The sequence below is a fragment of the Elephas maximus genome, chromosome 13 (genome assembly GCF_024166365.1).
Source record: "Elephas maximus indicus isolate mEleMax1 chromosome 13, mEleMax1 primary haplotype, whole genome shotgun sequence".
NCBI classification, from domain to species: domain Eukaryota; kingdom Metazoa; phylum Chordata; class Mammalia; order Proboscidea; family Elephantidae; genus Elephas; species Elephas maximus.
In genome coordinates this window covers 62,616,491-62,637,716 of record NC_064831.1, presented here as the reverse complement: position 1 = coordinate 62,637,716, position 21,226 = coordinate 62,616,491, and the positions used below count along the sequence as shown (strand labels likewise).

The window sequence follows — 21,226 nt, the reverse complement described above, 5'->3', positions numbered from 1 at the left end:
AGCTAGTTCTGTAAACCTTCCTCTAAAGTACAATTAAAAAAAAAAAAGCCCAGGCACCTGTGTCGTTACCCCCATTTGATCTCGTGTGACAGGTTCAGCCAGACACGATCATACACGTATGGCGAGAAGAGGCACCAGTAAACTATTTGAAGGAGCTGGAACTGATCACCCAGGCTGGCTTCCGAGCCCTGCTCTCTGCCCCCTGGTACCTGAATCGTATAACTTATGGCCCTGACTGGAAGGAGTTCTACATGGTGGAGCCCCTGGCATTTGATGGTGAAAGCATGGAGCTCACCTTGCTGACCTGAGGAGGCTGGGCGGGAGGCAGGGGGCAGACATTTCAGGTCAGGAAATGAAACAACTTACCTGAGGAGAAGGCCATATTGGGAAGGTAGTCGAGGGGGATCCTGGAATTTACCACCTACTCTATCCCCCACCAGCAGCCTGTTGCTTGTTTTCCCTCAGGTAGCCCTGAGCAGAAGGCTCTGGTGATTGGTGGCGAGGCCTGCATGTGGGGCGAGTATGTGGACAGCACAAACCTGGTCCCCAGGCTCTGGTAAGAGTTTTCTGAGGGAGGTGGAAGGTTGGGCTGGTGGGCAGGGGTTCTCCCTTACAGACTCAATCCTGCCCAACCATCTGCAGACTCATACCCTCCTTTCAGGCCTGAGAGAGAAGGGGCGTTGCAATGACCCTTCTGTTTGTAGGTAATATTCACTTCACACCTGCTTCTCCAACACCCCAGTAGGTGTGTAAGGTAGAGATAATGAGGCCTGGAGAACAGAGGTGACTTGCCCAGGATGCAACAGTTCAACAGTGAGAATCTTGGTTCCTCAGATAAGACTTTCCTCTGCTGTTTCCTCAGCAGCCACAGAGGCTAGAGCCTCACCAAGCCTGGTTGGGTATAGAGTTCACTTGTGAGAACACCTGCTGCTGCTCTTAGTAACAGTTTATGATGCCTTTAAGACATCCTGTATCTTTGGGAGATGGAGAGGAGAGAATGGGATTGCTCTCCACATTTTAATGAAGATGGAGCTGAGCCCTAGAATCAGGGGAGCCCTCCAGCCAGGCTGTAGCTCTGAGCAAAGTGCTGATCACATTCCTTCGCCTTGAGCTGGTCCAGGGGGCCTAAACAAGGGGCAGTAGTCTGTGACTGCAGGGAATACAGGCCCAGCCTGGTGCGTGCCCCCCTTCCTCCAGGCCCAGAGCGGGGGCTGTTGCCGAGAGGCTGTGGAGCAACAGCCGCGTGACCGACTTGGAATTTGCCCTCACACGTTTGACAAATTTCCGTTGTGAGCTGCTGAGGTAAGCAGGCTGTGGGCCCTCCCAGGGTGGTTGGGGCAGGCCGGGGGCTTGGGACCCACTCACTTAGAAGAGTAATAATAGTGGCCAACATTTATAGAGCATTTACTGTGTGGTCAGCACTATGCTAAGCCTTTACATGCGTTACCTCATTTAATTTTCATCTTAACCCCTTACAGTAGGTAACTATTTTGACCCTTTTAGACATAGGCAACTAAGGCACAAAGAAGTTAAGTAACTTGCCCAGAGTCACTCAGAGCCAGAATTTGAACCAGGCTGGCTTCAAAGTCTATGCTCTTAGCCATAGGCCATGCTCTTACAGGCTTTGATGACACCTGCACCCCTGTTGGGGATGGGCCTGCATAAGATGACCATTTCCCTGATTTATTCATTGACTGTCTTGAGAATCAGGGGGACATGGCCTAGTGTAGAGCAGAGTCGCAGGCAGGAGCCAAGCATGGTGGGGTCTAGGCCTCAACTGTCTGTAATTCACTGGGCGACTGAGGTAGTTTCTTACCATCACTGAACATGTTGCTTATTTGCATGATAAGGGAGGCATGCCTAGAGGTTTCCTAATGAGACTGGTCAGGGCTTTGAACTTGGGAGGCTGAATCCCAAGGACAGGATTTCATGCCCAGGCCCAGTGCATGGACTGAACAGTGCCTCAGTCTCCCACACTGCTGCATTTATAGCATTTTAGAGCAAGGAACAGGGGGCTCAGTAGGCCAGGAGCACTGGGCACTCCTCAGGCATTCACTTCTTTTTCTAAAGAGGAGTCATTTAGGGCTGGGGTACAGAGACAGGCAAGATAGGAATAGGGAGGCATCCCCCACAGTTCCTGAGTCCACCTGTATCAAAATCACCTGGTGTACCTATTCAAAACAGAGTCTTGCCAACACTTGGCCCTAATCTCTGGAAGTGAAACTCCCAAGTAACTTGGTTACATACTGAAAGTTTGAGATGCACTGAGATGGGAGAAGGGGGGACTGTTGCTGCTGTGGAGAAACTGTTGCTGTGGTCTAAGACTGACCCTTTCTGAGTGGCTTATCCCACCATTTCTTCATGTCCTCTTGCAGGCGAGGTGTCCAGGCACAGCCCCTCAATGTAGGCTACTGTGAACAGGAGTTTGAACAGGCTTGAGCAAGCAGCCCCAGGTACCGAGGAGGGTGCTGGCCCTGGGACAGTGATAGTGGAGCCAGGCTGGTGAGGCTTCCACTGTGTCCCAGCTGCAGGATGGAGCCCGCTGCCCCCATGCCCCCGTGCCTGGAGAGAAGGGGGCGAGTGCCGGTGCTGGCGTCCAATAAAGAATGATGTGGCATTTTTCTATAATGAACATGGATTATCTGTGTTAAAAAAAAAAAATGAGGGGCCCTGGGATGTAGGAGGTGCCAGGATTGCCCTTCTACTCTTGAGAGTGAAAGGGCTCAGTAGAGCCCAGCCAGTCTGCCCCTGAGGGATCCTGTAAGTTGAGGATTGGGAGCGAGACCCATAGTCTCTGTGCTGTCCTGCTTAGCCTGGGTTACGTGACTTGTCTCCTACCCCCAACACATGGCCCAGACGTACACTTTAGCCCTATCACTTCAGCATCAGAACTGCAAGTACGTGGAACTCCAAGCATTAGAACTCCAAGTACATGGAACTTCCAAGTACATGGAAGAAGACTATAGGGGCCTGAAGGAGTTCTGGGCAGGGGCAAAGGTTCCAGCCCCAATCTGTTCACAGAAGCCCCTCTCCCATGTATACGCCCACTATTCCCCTCCTCTAGTGCTTTTCTCCTTTGGGTTCCTTGTTAATTCAATTTTATGCAACCATTATTTAAATCCAGAGTAAATCTGGTGGTCTAGACACTGTGGTAGGTGTTAAGTTTGAAGAATTTGGTCCTCAGAGGCCCTGATCAATTCCCAATATTGCAGACAACTTCCATCATCACCACCACACTCCCGCCCCGTTTCACCCCATAGCATCTCAGGGCACACCTGAGACCCTGAGAGCAAAGCCCCTGGGAGAAAAGGGGTTGGGCCTCAAAAGAGGCTTTGGACCTGTGACCAATAGTCCCCCAGGAGGAAAGGTCTCATTGTGGGCCCACACTGCCCCCTGGTGGATTCCTGGGCAGACTATTTGTGATGGGGACTCCTTTGGCCATTATTTGCAAAGTTCTCTTGCCTGGTCCTGGGCTGGCACCATAGTAGAGTGGTCCCAGGCATTTCTTTCAGAAAACTTCCAGTCTGGTAGATAGAGAAACTTGGGGAAGGCAGGGTTGAGAAAGGAACCAAATAAAATTTAGACCTTAAACTCCATGCTTCAGTCCCTGTCTTAGTCATCTAGTGCTGCTATAGCAGAAATATCAATACCACAAGTGGATGGCTTTAACAAAGAGAAATTTATTTCCTCACAGTCTAGTAGGCTACAAGTCCAAATTCAGGGTGTCAGCTCCAGGGGAAGGCTTGCTTTCTCTCTCTTGGCTCTGGAGGAAGGTCCTTCTCATCAGTCTTCCCCAGGACTAGGAGCTTTTGCATACAGGAACCCTGGGTCCAAAGGACACACTCTGCTCTTGGTACTACTTTCTTGGTGGTATGAGGTCCCCACTCTCTGCTTGCTTCTATTTTTATCTCTTGAGAGAAAAGGTGGTGAAGGCCACACCTGGAAACTCCCTTTACATTGGATCAGGGACGTGACCTGGGTAAGGGTGTTACAATCCCATCCTAACCCTCTTTAACATAAAGTTACAATTACAAAAGGGAGGACAGCCACACAATACTGGGAATCATGGCCTAACCAAGTTGACACATTTTGGGGGGACACAATTCAATCCATGACAGTCCCCCAATCATCTTCCTCTGTGGACCTGGTTAGAGGTAGACCCAGCCCTGCCTTCTTGCATTATTTCTGTAGGGACAGGGTGGGCACCTTCTACCTGCAAAAATCCTGCTGGGGACGTGGTTTTCACACAGCCCGGCTTAGTCAAGCCCAGGCCTCTGGCTTGGAGAGATACTAGAGCTAAGTCTTTACTACCTATACCTACCACAGGGCCCTCCTTACTTCTATCACCCAGAAGCCTGTGGGGTGGTCCCAGGTATGAACCATAGAAAAATGTACATACGCTTCAAACACCTCTGCTTCCCTCCTGATCACAACTAATGTTGCTATTGTTTGGGGTAATGTTAAATGAAAAGAGCAGACACTAAGTTATAAATCTAAATTGGTGAAGGAAAAGACCATGAAAACACTTGTGTTAGAACAGTAAGTTTCTATGATTTCTTACTCTTTTTGCAAACATTTTCTTTAATGTTATTATTTTTACAATTAAAAGTTATGACAACAAAAGCACAAGCAGCAAAACAAAATAGATAAATGAGACCTCATAAAAATTCTGTACTTTTGTTCATCAAAGAACTTTATTGACAAAGTGAAGAGACAATCTACTGATTCAGAGAAAGTTTTTAGGGACCATTTAGCTGATAAGGGTCTAATATCCAAATATGTATATATATTAAAAAGTTTTTCTACAACTTAACAACAAAAAGACAAACAACCCAATTAAAATATAGGCAAAGAACTTGAACAGACATTTCACCAAAGAGGATATACAAATGGGCAACAAGCACATGAAGAGATGTTCAACATCGTTAGCCACTACCTAGACCAACCCAACCTGTTTCCGTCAAGTCAGTTCTGACTCAGCGACCCTATAGGACTGAGTAGAACTGCCCCATAGTGTTTCCAAGGAGCGGCTGGTGGATTCCAACTGCCGACCTGGTTAGCAGCAGAGCTCTTAACCATTGCACCACCAGGGCTCCTATATCCACTACAAAATCAAAACCAAACCCGTTGCCATCAATTCCAACTCGGCGAGCCTATAGGACAGAGTAGAACTGCCCCATACCATTTCCACGGAGTGCCTGGTGGAATTGAACTGCCAACCTTTTGGTTAGTAGCCATAGCGCTTAACCACTATGCCACCAGGGGTTTCTACCTATAGCCACTAAAACCCCAAAACCCATTGCCATTGAGTCGATTCTGACTCATAGCGGCCCTATAGGACAGAGTAGACTGCCCCATAGAGTTTCCAAGTAGTGCCTGGTGGATTCGAACTGCCAACCTTTTGGTTAGCAGCCATAGCACTTAACACTACACCACCAGGGTTTCCTGTAGCCACTAAAAAAAAACCAAACCCAGTGCCGGCAAGTCGATACCAACTCATAGCCACCCTATAGCCACTAAAATAGCCTCTAGGGAAATGCAGATCAAAACCACAATGAAATACCACCTCATCCCCATTAGAATGGCAATGATTAAAAGAAAAATGGAAAACAACAGGTACTGACAAGGTTGTGGAGAAATTGAAACCCTCTTCCATTCCTGGTGGGAATAGTACAGTTGCTGTGAAGAAGTACTTGGCAGTTCCTCAAAAAATTGAACATGGAATTACCATATGATCCGGCAGTCCCAATCCTAGGTATATGCCCAAAAGAAATGCAAGCAGGAACACAAACAGAAACCTATACACCAGTGTTCCTTGCAGCACATTTTACAATACCCAAAGGCTGGAAACAAGCAGTATGTCCACCGACAGATGGACGGATAAACAAAATGGCTTATACACACGATGGAATATTACTCAGCCTTAAATGAGGTAGTGGTGCATGCCACAACATAGATGAACTTAGAAAACATGCTGAGCTAAGTCAATTAGAAAAGAACAATTACAAAATACCTCATATAGAATAAGCAGATATAGAAAATCTACGATAATTAGTGGTTACTAGGGGTGGGAGTGGGTAGAGAAGGAGGAATTTTGCTTAAGGGGCGTTGAGTCTGTGTTAATGGTGGTGGGATAATCATGAAAAATGGTGTCATTGTCACTGAATTGGGCATGTGGAAATTGCTGAATTGGTGAATGTTTTGCTGCGTATATTTTCTCCACAATTAAAAACCCCTCAGGAAACATCTAGCTCAATTGGCATAACATAGTTTATGAAGAAAGTATTCTACTTCAGTGAGTAGTGTCTGGGGTCCTGAAAGCTTGTAAGTGGCCATCTAAGATACCCCACTAGTCTCACCCCATCTGGAGCAAGCGAGAATGAAGAAAACCAAAGATACGAGGGAAAGATTAGTCTAAAGGACTAACGGACCACAAGTACCACAGCCTCCACCGGACTGAGTCCAGCACAACGAGATGGTACTCAGCTCCCACCACCAACTGCTCTGACAGGGATCACAACAGAAGGTCTTGGACAGAGCTGGAGATAAATGTAGAACAAAATTCTAAACAAAAAAAAAAGACAACTTACTGATCAGGCAGAGACTGGAGAAACCCTGAGACACCCAGACACCCTTTTAGCTCAGTAATGAAGTCACTCCTGAGATTCACCCTTCAAGCAAAGATTAGACAGGCCCATGAAACAAAACAAGACTAAATGGGCACACCAGCCGGGGGCAAGGACTAGAAGGCAGGAGGGGACAGGAAAGCTGGTAACGGGAAACTCAAGGTCGAGCAGGGGAGAATGTTGATATGTTGTGGGGTTGCCAACCGATGTCACAAAATATGTGTATTGTTTAATGAGAAACTACTTTGATCTGTAAACCTTCATCTAAAGTACAATAAACCTACTGCCGTTGAGTCGATTCCGACTCAGCAACCCTATAGGACAGAGTAGAACTGCCCCATAGAGTTTCCAAGGAGCGCCTGGCGGATTTGAACAGCTGACCTCTTGGTTAGCAGCCGTAGCACTTAACCACTACACCACCAGGGTTTCCCTAAAGTACAATAAAAAAGAAAAAGTAAATAAAAACCCATGTTGTTAGGTGCTAAGGAATCGAATCCAACTCATAGCAACTCTATGTATGACAGAATGAAATGTTGCCCAGTCTTGCACCATCTTTACAATCTTTGCTATGTTTGAGCCCATTGTTGCAGCCACTGTGTCAGTCCATCTCACTGAAGGTCTTCCTCTCTTTCACTGAGCCTCTTCCAAGCATGATGTTCTTCTCCAGGGACTGGTTTCTCCTGATAACGTGCCCAAAGTACGAGAAGTCTCATCATCCTAGGATTGTATAATACAAAGAGTAAACCCTAATCTCAAGTATGGATTTTAATTAACAATGTATCAATATTGGTTCATCAGTGGTAACATATGTACCATAGGAATACAAGATGTTAACAAAAGGAACAATCTAAGATACATCTATTGGTCCCATCCTGTTTGGAGCAAAGGAAAATGAAGAAAACCAAAGACAAAAGGAAAATACTAGTCCAGAGGACTAATGGGCCCACATGAACCACAGCCTCCACCAGCTTGAGCCCAGAAGAGCTAGATGATTTCCAGCTACCACCGCCAACCACTCTGAAAGGGATCACAAAAGAGGGTCCTGGACAGAGCGGGAGAAAAATGTAGAAGAAAATTCAAATTTGCAAAAAAAAAAAAAAGACCAGACTTACTGGTCTGACGTCAACTGGAGGAACCCCTGAGACTACGGCCCCCAGACATCTTGCTAACTCAGAACTGAAGCCACTTCCAAAGTCCACCTTTCAGCCAAAGATTAGATAGGCCTATAAAACAATAACATCTGTGAGGAACGTGCTTCTTAGTTCAGTCAAGTCTACGAGACCAAATGGGCAACACCTGCCCAAAAGCAAAGACAAGAAGGCGGGAAAACTGGATGAATGCACACGAGAACCCAGGGTAGAAAGGGGGAGAGTGCTGGCACATTGCAGGGATTGCGACTAACATCACAAAACAATTTATGTATAAATCTTTTGAATGAAAAACTAATCTGTACTGTAAACTTTCATCTAAAACACAATAAAATTAAAAAAAAAGTGAATTCAGCCCCGCTCATGCCAAAGTGGACTCTGCCCTCAAGTGTAAACGAAACCACACCGGCCCCAGGAGTGATACTCTCTGCTGGGTGACCCCGCCCCAGGTTCAGCAAGCTGCCCACCCTGCCTGCAGCCAGCAGGAGGGGGCGCAAGGTTGCAGGTCCCAGTCAGCTGAGATTCAGAAACAGAATAGGCGTTATGTAGGGCTGCTTACCCCAAACGAGGGCTCTGTTTTATTATCTGCATTTTAAACTCTTTGATACACCTCCCAAGATGCTGTCTGTTTGGAAAATCACCTATGACAAAAACACATAATCTCTTATTTTGAACATTAAAAAATAAGAGAAACAATGTGCAGAGCATAGAGGGGGCGTATGGGAACTCTGTACTTTGTACAGACAAAACTGATGTAAAAAATAGTTTATTAAAAACTTAAAAAAAAAGGACCCATTTAAGGCCTTCAATGGCGGGGAGTTCCCCACTTCTCCATTGCTCTTTTGGACCTGTTTATCACGAGAGCATTTACCTGGAGATATGCGTTGTCATACCTGGAACTGCTGACAGGTCAGAGGCAATGCCCCACGACAACCACAGAACCACCGCTTCCTCACGTCTTCACCTGGACTGTAAAGTCAACAGTCCACCCTGTGCAGGGCCAGTCCGCTCAGGCCTGTTTGTGCTCTCTGTGCACCGCCAGGGGGCGGGGGAGAGCTGGGACTGATTTCCAGGCTCCAGACAGATCAAAGACTCCTTCCTAGGCCCCAGCTCCCCTATGAATCTCCTAAAGACGCAAAGCAGGCCTAAAGGGAATAACTAAGGGAGTGAAGGGGGACTGGAGGCAGTTAGCCTTCTTGGAATCTGATAAAGTGATGTCAGATGCAGATAAAGTCTTTTCAGGTGCACTTTACAGCAGGGATGGGATGTGAGGAAGGCAGAAGTGATATTGGGAAAGGGTAAAAAATGGTTATATGGCTAGAGACAGATTTTTTATTAACAGAGATACAGTTTGTGGCAAGATTGCTAACATTCTGAAATTTAGATTTTTATACCTTCTGCCAAAGTTTTAAGATTAATCAATACAGAGCATGGCAAATGTGTATCATAATTTTTTTTTTTTCATTAAGAAAGGAAACAGGTAGATACTGTGTGGTTCATTTATTAAAAACATTCTATTTTTCCATTATAAGTAAATAAACTTTGAAAGGTTGAAAATCAGTAATCTTTCATACCAACTTATATATATATGTAAAACAAATACATGTTAACAGATTTCAGTGATGTGTTTATTGAATTTTTTAATATATATATGGAGCCTCATGCTTGTTTTAAAATACTCTTTTGAATCTGTCCTTTGTATTTTTCTGTATTTTTCAATCAGATTTTATTATTAAAATTTCCATGAACCTTGCTTTCTGACAGTAATTATTGTATTCTAACCACATCGTGGAAACCCTGGTGGTATAGTGGTTAACCAAAAGATTAGCAGTTCAAATCCACCAGGCGCTCCTTGGAAACTCTACCAGGCAGTTCTACTCTGTCCTATAGGGCCACTATGAGTCCGACTCTACGGTAACAGGTTTGGTTTTTTTGGTTTTAACCACATCCGTATTGTCTTCGCTACCGCAATAAGTATTCTTTAATGATTTAAAATGTTTCAAACAGAAAAGTGTAGAGAATAAAACACAGTATAACCACTACCCAGCTTTATCACATTTCAATAGTCAAATTTACTTCAGAGTTTTTTGTTTTTAAGAGATGAAACATTATATATGTGCTCCTTCCCAAGTCTATTACCTTTCCTCCCCCAAAGTAACCACTTTCCAATGGTTTTTAAATTTATTTAAATCTCATTTCCTCTGGAGTATCTGCTACTTAGCTGTCATTTCTCTTCAATGTTAACAAATTCTTTATGGCTCACTTTATTGCAAATTAGAAAGGAATGTTTTGGAAGTCACTCAAAAAAGGCAGTGTGTGTGTTAGGAAGACAGATCGACTGGCAGGCAGGCATGGGTTGGGAAGACGAGTGTCTTTACTCTGTGGGTGTTCTGTTGAATGTGTGAGTGAGGGTGTGTTGCTGGGTATCTGAATAACGTATTTGTTATGAAAGAGAGGATATTTGAATATAGAAATTCAGAGAACCCTAGGCTGATGTTTATCCAGACTCACGTAAGTCAGAAATTTGAGTAAAGTTGTATGTAGAGATCCAACTAGGAGAACAAAAGTGCTTCGTCATTTTTGTATGCTTCCTATGTTGAGCACTGTATAAGCACTTCCTATATGTTAACTTACTTAATCCTCACCCCAGCCAGTGAGGGTAGGTGTCAATAAAATTCTTATTTGACAGATAAGGAAACACACAGAAAGGCTGACTTCTTTATAATTACACAGCTGAGCTGAGTTAGGATTTGTACTCAGAGAATATGGCTCCAAGCTCAACTACTTTATGCTGCACCCTGGGAGTGTAGTGTTTAAGTGCTACAGCTGCTAACCAAAAGGTCGGCAGTTCAAATCCACCAGGTGCTCCGTGGAAGCTATGGTGCAGTTCTACTCTGTCCTATAGGGTCGCTATGAGTCGGAATTGACTTGACGGCAATGGGTTTGGTTTGGGTTTTTATACTGCACCCAGCCATGGGCCTTGGCGTCGCACTGCACTCAGATCTTGGCCACAGCCCCAAACTACCCTCAAATATCTATTGCTGCCCTGAACTGCACCAGGCATCCTTCTGCTCTTGGACACCACACAGACACACACGTGCACCCAGCCACAGGTAAAGCTAGGTACTCTAGAGCCAATTTTCTCCCACCTACTTAGGGACCTTGCTCCATAATTACCTCCTTGCTCTTCAGTCTCTTCCATATCGATGGCTCCTTTCAGCACATAAATAGGTACAATCTCCTCTAACTCTAAGCAAAATTAAAACGTCTCAGTCCTGTTTTCCTCAGTCAAATTTCCAGAAATAACAAAATATGTCTCCATTTCTCTACCTTCCATTCTGTGCTTAACCCATTGCCATTGAGTCAATTCCAACTTGTAGTGACCCTATAGGACAGAATAGAACTGTCCTACAGGGTTCTCAAGGAGCGGCTGGTGGATTGACCTGCCGGAACTGCTGATATTTTGTTTAGCAGCCTAGCTCTTAACCACTACACCGCTCCTCATGTAGGCTGCTCTCCCTAAGGCCAATAGTAACCCACATGTTGCAAATCAAAGGCCATTTCTCACAAGTAAAACATTAATTGACCTTTCCTAGTATTTTTTTTTAATTTTTATTGTGCTTTAAGTGAAAGTTTACAAATCAAGTCAGTCTCTCACACAAAAACCCATATACACCTTGCTACACACTCCCAATTACTCTTCCCCTTAATGAGACAGCCCGCTCTCTCCCTCCACTCTTTTTTTCTTTCCTAGTATTTTAAGATTTTGATCACTTCCTCTTTGAAATTCTTCCTAGACTTCTGTGACACCATTCCTTCCTGCATTTTCTCCTACATTTTTCCTCACTCCTTCTTAACCTCTATCCCACAACCAATTACACTTTTAAGGGTCTGTGCGCTGTCGCCTTCTATACTTTCTGCTGAGTGATCTCATTTACACTCAGACAATTCTTCAGCTATCCTTATGTAAAATCTCACCTGAGCTCCAAACTCACAGCAAGCATCTACTAGCTATCACCTGAATGGGCAACATGTACTCTGAGCTGACGCCTCAGACAGAATTCACCATTTTTATGTATAGCTCCCCACTCCACTCCTCCTACACCAATATTCTGCTAGTCATTTCAGCCACAATCTGGGTATCATCTTTAATTCTTTTCTATCTTAATTGCCTTCTAATCGTCACCAAGTCACACCCACTGTATGAATAACTCTTAATCCTTTTCCTCCTCTCTGATCGACACTGGCACCAGTTTGGACTCATCACATCTCCCCTGAACTTAGAATAAGATCCTAATGGATGCACCTGCATCTAATCAGCCAGAGTCGTCTTTTAAAACTACAAATGAGATAATGTCAGTTTCTGGCTTTCAGCGTTTCCAAATCTCCCCCATTGTCGAATTCACTTAGCAGGTATGCCAGTCTCCCCATGAAGATGGTGTGTCTCGTGAGCTCTCCATCATCATTTCCTGGCACTCTCCCTGTATTTGTCAGGGTTTATTTACCTGCAAGGAAACAATGCAACTGACTTAAAGAAAAAAAAAAAACTTATTGACCGATTTAACTGAAGAGTCTAGGAGTGAACAGCTATATGATTCTAGTAATAAATCTGGTCAATGATGTGTAATAACTTTGAAGAGAAAATTATTAAAATTTGGAAAGGTGTACAAGATGACCCAGATGGAGAGATGTAACATGTTCATGAGAAGACTCAGTATTACAAGAATTGCAAATTGATTTGTAGATGCAATGTGATTCCAATCAAAAGCCAATTAAAAAAAATTTTTTTAACTTAAAGCCAATTTTAAAGTATGTGTAAGAACAAAGGGCACAGATTGACTAAGTCAATTTTCAAAAGAAAATTTTGAAATATGGAATAGAGCTGATATTTAGCTAGTGAACACTTCTGAATGATCTCATTTACATTCAAACAAATCTTCAGCTACCCTTGTATACACCCTGTGAGAACCAGAATTGATGGATCTGCCTTGTTTTTCTTGGTCTTGCAAGTGTTCGCCTTTGATGGGATGGAGTCTTACCACTTTTCTATCACACATTTTCGTGAAAAATATTTTAGCTTTCCTTTTCTAACAAGTTTCCGCCTCACACAGCTTCCGACTTTCTCAGATTTTACTGTATTGTATATACACAGTGAAACCTATGAGAGCCAGAACTTGATGGAATTGCCTTGTTTTTCTGGGTCTCACAAGTTTTCCACCTTTGACAGGGTACAATCTTACCACTTTTCTATTTGAGTTTTCCTTCTCTGACAAGTTTCTGCCTTACGGTTTCTGGCTTTCATTTATAAATAAATATATATATATACACACACATATGTATATGGGTAAACACACACGGGCTTTATGGTCAGTATTCTGATTGATCAGGACACATATTAAGTATTTTCAAAATTACCCTGACAATGTCAGATACCAAGAGTCATTAAAAAGCGATACAGTTTGGTATTGGTTCAGAACAGACAAGTAAACCCATAGAAAAACAGAGAACCCAGAAAGAACCTTACACATAACTTAAAATATACAGAGGTAGCCTTACAAATTAGTGGGGAGACTTCTGGTTCTTATATTAACATGGTGGAAACATGGCTGTTTCTGGAAATCAGCACAAGGACAATTTGAAAACAAGCAAAAAAAAAAAGGGCAAAAATCTTATTTTCAGTGAAAGAAGAAAAAGAACTTTAAGACTTTGAAGTAGCTGAACTGTGTGTACACTGATAGCTGGTTCACGATAATCAAACTTACTCAAATATGAATCAAATAAATAAATGAATGAATAAGTTAATAGAACTATTTAAAAATGAAGGCTAGTTTCTCATAATGACGGACTAGATAATTCCAAAGTGTTGCACCCGGAGGCAATTAGGAAAGCTAATACACAAACAGGCACACACGTATATATGCTTGAAGGCATTGGAAAGATATTATGAAGAATTACTTGTGTAAGATTTGAGATCTGAGACAGAAATCCAAAATGGTAAGCCCAGTATTTGGGAACATTTCCTCCCTGGACGCACTTGCCAATTTCAAATAAGGACTCTATATCGATAGACTGGGGGTTAAAAAGTTGGAATCCAGGGCCTGCAAAAAAAGATCCTAGAAAACTCTCAACTCTTTGGGTTGTGATGTCAAAAGACCAAACTCTATAGAGTTAAGGTTGAATTGAAAATAGCCTATTTATTGCAGACAGTGCGGCTCAGCTTTCAGTAATCTCAATAACTACAATTGGCTGAAGGTGATCTCAAATTACTAGAGTCCCTGATTGCCTTTGAAAAAGAAATGTAAATTTACTATAGAGGAAGAAATCAATCTCTTACATCTGTTAATTATTTCTAAGATTTTTTTTTCAAATACAGTGCTTATGGCCAGAAATAACCAGGCACGTGTAGAGTGGAGATAACATGAAGCGGAAAAAATACAAAACAGAACCAGACTCTAAATATTGGACTTATCAAACATAGACATTAAAATAACAAGGATTACTGTGGTCAAGAGAATAAAAGACAAGATTGAAATTTTTGGCAGAAAACTGGAAAATATAAAAGGAGTCACACATTTGAAAAGAAATTCTAGAACTAAAAAGTACAATATCCAAAAATAGGAATATAATGGAAAGATTTAATAGGATAGATACAGATGAAGAGAGAATTTGTGAATTTGAAAATAAGTCAGAATAAAATATCCAGACTTAAGCACAGAAGATGAAGGTGAATAAAGCTATTTGTAGACCAAAACATATCAACAAAGAAACAAAAACCCCCAAATTTAACACCAGCAGATTTTTTAGATCTGCACTAAAGGAAATACTACAGACAAAAAGAAACTACTTTAAACGGAAGATTGGAGATGCAGAAAGGCATGACAAGCAATTAAAAATGATAAATACGTGGGCAAATCTGAATGAATATTGTCTGTGTAAAACAATAATGATTCTTTTGATATTTTAAATATGCTAAGAATTAAAATATTTAAAAGAGAGGCAAAGAGGTCCGGGTGGAGAATGGAGTTAAAGAGTTCTGGGGTCCTTTCATTATCCAAGAACAGCATAAAATTACTAATTAGAGTAAGACTATAGCAAGTCAGGGACATCAGATCCAGCTCGCTTACATTGGACATGTTGTCAGGAAAGGCCAATCTCTAGAAAAAGACATCATGTTTGGTAAAGCAGAGGGTTGGTGAAAATCAGGGAAACCTTCAGTGAGGTGGATTGACGCAACAGCCACAACGATGGACCCAAACCTGCAAAACATACCAAGCAGTAAAACTATTTACAGACGACATGATCATCTATGTAGAAAATCCAATGGAATCTATTTTTAAATGCTACTAAAACTAATAACTGAGTTGTAGGATACAAGATCAATATACAAAAATCAAGTGTATCTCTACATACAAGCAACAAACTACTAGAAATTAAAAAAAAAAAAAAAGCTTACAATAGCATCAAAAAAATTGAAACACTCAGTTGAGGAGAGTAGCAGCCAGTAGACACAAGTGGCAGTGGATACTCCCCCAGACTGTGGGATCTGTTCTTTCCAGTTCAACAGGTACCAGTGGCAGAGCCTGCCTACTTTGCCTTTATACAATTTTTAATTCTGTGGATTTCTTTTTTGAATTAAATTTCATGTGGAATATTTTGGGGGCTGGGCCAGGAACAAAGTGGAACACTAAACAGGCAATGAGCGTGGTTTTCCTCCACCTGCCCTGCCACCCCCTGGGAGAAAAGACTAGACTTTGGCCTCAGGAAGCAGAGCTGTGACCTAGAGAGAGACAATCCCACGGCCTCTGGAAGCCAGCCACCCTTGAGCCAAATTTGGATGAAGAGTAGGTCTTCCCGGGCAAGTTCCAGAAGAGTGGAGTGCAGTGACTTCTGGACTAACTCTGCCCACTACTGGGGCCAGCACACTTGAGGAAGTGTCTTTGGCAGCTGCAGCTCTTCAGGAATACCTGCTCTCCCACCTCCTGAAAAAAAAAAAAAACACCTCCTAGGGGATCTTTTTTTCTGCCCTGAGTCCCGTGGCCACTCTCCTTTCCCCATTACACATCGCTGCTCCCAGCCTAGAGCCTGTACAGCTGTGACTTTGCTGAATCCAGTTAGGCTCCTTCCCTACTATAGGTGGTCAGCTCTTCACCTCAAGACCAGTGGTTTTCAGCCAGAGGTGATGTCCCTCAGGGGACATTTGGCAATATCTGGAGACATTTTTTATTGCTATGCCTGGGGCATCTAGTGAGTAGAAACCAGGAATGCTGCTCAATATCCTACAGTGCACAATACAGGCCCCCACAACAAAGAATTATCTGGCCCGCAAGGTCAGTTGTGCCTAGATTGAGAAATCCCGATACAGATGGTCACTGCCTCCTGCACAGTATGGTAAATTCCCCACCCCGACCCTGGACACACAGTGCCTTTTGACACACATGCAGTTAATTGGGAGAGACAGAACTGGGGTCCTTGAGTTTTCCCCTGGCTTTGACCTTTGGCATCTCTGCATCTAACAAGACCTGTCCTTGAAAGGCTTATGACTGTGTGTGTCCATGCCACGTGTGCACACATATGCTGTGGGATGGAGGCCAGGGCTGTTTTGTGTATACTGTGCAGGGGTGGGAAAGGACAAAGCTTCCCATAACTGTCCAGAGCAACCTGCCCTGACTTGTTTGGGCCCCTTTCCCAGAACTAATTTTCCTTCTTGTGGAAGGACAACAGGGAGCTAGGCTAGAAAAGGGCAATAAATCCCATCTCAAGGTCAGGAGTCCTTAGGAAAAAAACAAACAAAAAAAAAAAGCCTGCATCTTGCTCTTCGACTCAGTCTCCTTCTGTAAGACCTGACTCCATGCATGTGGAGACAGATAGGTAGACAGGCTTTGCCCATCTTTTAGCAAACGAGCTCCTGCACCTGTCTTCTTCCGGGCACTCCCTTACCCACTGAAAGGAGAATTCTGCTCTCCTTCACTTCAAGGCCAGCTACCTGTCCACCAGACAATCAGGACAGAAAGCCAAATGATGGAGAATGGAGAAACAGGTGTTAGGAATGGAGAAATAGGCTGCAGGGAGATGGCAGAGGGAAAAGGAGCTGTAGTATGGGTTGTTGCGAATAGAGCTTGAGCCCAGCTTTTCTCTCCCACCCTAGAACTGAGAGTCCCAAAGCTCCCTCCCCACAGACTGTCCCCTTGTATATCCTGGGAGTAAGGAAGTAGGGGCAGCGGGTAGGATACAAAGTGTTAAAGACAAAACGCCACTATTAAGTTTCTCATGGGTGTTTCCAACCTCAGGAAGGGCTTATCCAGTGTAAAACAGCTGCAAGCCCAGTAACCTTCTAGAAGGGTTTGGTTGGGTAGGCACCTCTTGTTCTTGTGTTTCTAGCCCTCAGTCAAGGAAAGTACACCATAGCTGCTTTCTTGTCAGTGGCCTTTGAGAGAGAGAAAACAAATCCAGAATCCTGTGCATTTGGTTGATAGTAGATTGTGGGAGGCTTGCTACGAGAGGTTTAGTGCAATGGGGGCTTTTTCATGTCCAGAAACTGCTGTTGTCACTGCTGCCTTCCCTCTCCCCACCACCCAGAACTCCTGATTCTGTCTGCCTTCTCTATATTCAAAAAATGCTTAAATGGCCAGGATTTTGTTTTAAATTCTGAAGTGTCTTCCTCATGTAAATCTACTTGTTGGATTCTATGTATTTCTGGCTTGGGCAGGTTTGGGTATATGAAGTGATAGGGAGCCTGAAAGTCATTTTTGTAGCAAGTGAGTAGCTAATGGCACTGAGGAATTTCTTTTTGGTGCTTTTGGGCTACGCTCATAATATTTTTTCCCCTAGTTGTTGGTTCATTTCTAAGATTGGAGAAAGCAAAGAGAAGGAATAAGAGGTACTTTCCTCCCATGAAACATCCTATTGGTGGGGGTAGTAGCAGGGGCTCAGAACTCCAGGAGAACTGTAAGAAGCCTTCCAGCTCTACAGCCTTGGGCTGGCTCTTTAAACACTACTTTTTATTAGGGTTAGAGGAGTCCATTTTTGTAGTGTCTTTCGCCTTGTGTTTTCTGAATCCTGTCTTCGCAGAGTCCAGGTCTTAACTGGCTCTGCACTTCACGTCTCTCCCTGGCTCATTACAGATGCAAGTAGCATTCTTCAGATTTTTTAGTACTTTGTTCTTTCTGTTTTCAGACGAATGGAATATGCCAGAGTCCCTTTCTCAGATGGTATAACCCTTTACAATGCTCAGGCACTGCCCATCTCATCTCATGCCAGTGTTGTTACTGTTCCCCTCAGCTTCTGGGATGATACTCAGACCCTGAGCTGGTTGGACTTTTTGGAGAGAATAGAGGTTAGGGAAGATGTGTGGATGATTATGGGGAGGGAATTATTTTTTAAGTGTTTTTAACCAAAGAATTTGAAGAGCTGCCCAGACTAGGAAGCCTGGTGGCTCTGGAGAGGTAACAGCTCTTTTCAGTGATAGGTGTGGTGGGGAGACTATTCCTTGCACTGAGGGTGAAGACCTGACTTTATTGCTCTACAGATCATTCCTGAGTTGGGCCCCTTCAGTTCCACTTCTCTTCCGTTCCTAACTGCTCATCACTGATCTCATGCACTTTCCTTGGTGCCTCCAATGCTCACTTCCTGGCGCTCCAGTGTCAACCCACTGGGGGCTGGAGCCTACATGTGGGCTCTAACTCTGCACCATAAAAGTGCTACAAGAGGCCTTGCTGAAATGTTAAGGGAATCTCAGACTACTAAAAAAAAAAAAAAAAAAAACTAGTCTTCTAGAAAAGGAACTATTGTTGCTCTCTTGTCCACATACCCCACCTTCTGGAAGAGTGGCAGGATTGCACTCATGAGGGGCTATTTTGCCTTCTTAATCTAGGACAATAAGCTCAGGAGGATGGTTAGGTCCAAATTTGCCCCCAGGCTTTGCTAGACCTGATTGAGCAGGCTTCAGAGAAGGGGAGGGCATATTATGAAAGTCAGCCACTGAAGGATAGATCTTAAATTTTGCCCCTTGATTCCCTGATGCTTCCTGGTTCCCTCTTCCAAAAACCAACTACTCCATTTCTGTGCTACCTGCATTTTAGGTTCTTCCAGGCATTAGCAGATCTCTGAAATTCCCTAGCAACTTCCACCCCTTCCTTCCCTAGAGTCTTCCTTCAGCAGCTGAGACCTGCCAGTGAGCTCATCACCCTTCTGAGCTTTGCTGTCCCTCCCTAGGGCTAGTCCCAGAACTGTAGTGATAAAAAGACTGGGCACCCTCTCACCTGTTACCATGGCTCTTTCGCCCTGGCTTGTTCACACCTGTTTTGAATAAACCTTCATTCGCCAAGCACATCCCAAAACTTCTTGTTCTTGTTACACATCTACCTCGCAATCTCACAGTTGAACGAAGGCACAAGCACCTGGTTTACAGCTTTCCTTTTTACTGTTCCTTCCTTTCATGAGTATTGGGTTGGAAGCTGGGGGCTAGAAAGTTCATTATCAAATGCAAAAATTCTTTTGGTTATATCTATTTCTGGAATGTCTTCTCTGGGATTCTTTAGCTCACTAACTAATCTCCTTAGCAGAGTGTGAACTCACCGGTTAGGTCCTGCTGTGGTGTAGGCCAGGGGTGTAGATTGTGCATATTAACCGATATCCCCTAGAATATTAACTGATGCTTGGGAGGTGCCCCCAGAGCACCAACATTGGAGCAGAGCTTAGAATTTAAGGGGATAAAAGAGAGTTGGCTAGCCATACAGCTGAGGAGGTAACCATCTTCTGGAAGGTGGAAGCTAGAAGCAGATGGATGCAGTTATCTCTCCACCTTAACATCCAGTTAGACTGTCCACCAAGACAAAGCTTCCAGGCTGGAGGGTAATGAGACTTTCCAGCCTGAGTAAATGAGTCCCCACCCCATTACTGGTGTCTCCACATTCCAACACACCTTTTTTGGCCTTGTGGGGCAGGTGAGTGCTCTCCTGCACGTACTTACCACCTTGGACAGGAAATAAGTTTAATTTATATTCAAACCCATTTTGTACATTTTTTCTTTATTCAGAAGTTTCTAGTTTTATACTCTTTCCATGTCTATGCCAATGACACCCTTCCAGCTTATTCTTCCTTTTCTGACCCTTGGTCTTCCTATGTTCCTTCCCTACAATTTGATAGTTACATTTTGTCTTATTTTAACTTTCGTTTTGAAATAAAACACAAAAGTCTATAAAAAAAATTGAAACACTTAGGGATACAACTGACAAATGATGTGAAAACCTCATACATTGAAAACTACAACATATTACTATGAGAAAATAAAATCTGGCAAGTTAACAGTGATGGAATAACTTGGAAAAGAATAGCAATAATGGTTGCACAACATGAAGAACATAATCAATGTCCCTGAAATACACATTTAGAATTTGCTACACTGACTAGTGTTTTGTTGTATTTTCAACAACAACAAAAAAAAAGGGAAACTAAGACATAGTTGAAGAAAAACTAAGAAAATTTATCACCAGCAGAACTACCCTAAAAGAATGGCTAAAGGAAGTTCTTCAGATGGTAATGAAATCACAAAAGAAGAAACCTTGGAATTTCAGGTAGGAAGAATAATAGAAAGAGTAAAAAACATGGGCAAATACAATAGCTTTTTCTTTCTTTGGGTTTTCTAAATTATGTTTGACAGCTGAAGCAAAAGTTATAATGTTGTCTGATGTGGTTCTCAAAGTATATAAAGGAAATATTTAAGACAATTACAAATGGGAGAGGGTAAGGTGACTTAAAGATAGGTAAGGTTCCTACTGAAGGCATAGGTGAAAACAAGGCTCCAGGAATTGATGGAATACCAATTGAGATGTTTCAACAAACAGATGTAGTGCTGGAAGTACTCACTGGTCTATGCCAAGAAATTTGGAAGACAGCGACCTGGCCAACCCACTGGAAGAGATCCATAGATATGCCTATTCCCAAGAAAGGTGATCCAACTGAATGCAGAAATTATCAAACAGTATCATTAACATCACATGCAAGTAAAATTTTGCTGAAGATCATTCAAAAGTGGCTGCAGCAGCATATCAACAGGGAACTGCCAGAAATTCAAGCCAGATTCAGAAGAGGACGTAGAAGCAGAGATCTCATTGCTGATGTCGGATAGATCCTGGCTGAAAGCAGAGAATGCCAGAAATATGTTTACATGTGTTTTATGGACTATGTAAAGGCGTGCAACTGTGTGAATCATAAATTATGGACAACATTGCAAAAGAATGGGAATTCCAGAACACTTAATTGTGCTGATGAGGAACCTGTACATAGATCAAGAGGCAGTCGTTGGAACAGAATAACAGGATACTGTGTGGTTTAAAGTCAGGAAAGGTGTGAGTTAGGGTTGTATCCTTTCACCATACTTATTCAATCTGTATGATGAGCAAAATAATCCAAGAAACTGGACTATATGAAGAAGAATGGGGTATCAGGATTGGA

General features: G+C 43.2%; 1 protein-coding gene across 2 annotated transcripts in view; it reads left to right on the top strand.

Moving 5' to 3' along the window:
* HEXA (hexosaminidase subunit alpha) overlaps positions 1-2,628 on the top strand; it is a 32,989-nt gene extending 30,361 nt beyond the window's left edge. Inside the window, exons 11-14 of one of the 2 annotated variants that reach the window (XM_049905739.1) lie at positions 93-276; positions 466-556; positions 1,198-1,302; positions 2,376-2,628. In XM_049905739.1, coding sequence (XP_049761696.1) covers positions 93-276; positions 466-556; positions 1,198-1,302; positions 2,376-2,439 — 444 coding nt within the window. In that variant the 3' untranslated portion in view covers positions 2,440-2,628. Of the gene's footprint in view, positions 1-92; positions 345-465; positions 557-1,197; positions 1,303-2,375 lie in introns of those variants that run through there. The other variant, XM_049905740.1, reaches the window with a different exon arrangement.
* The last annotated feature ends 18,598 nt before the right edge of the window (positions 2,629-21,226 follow it).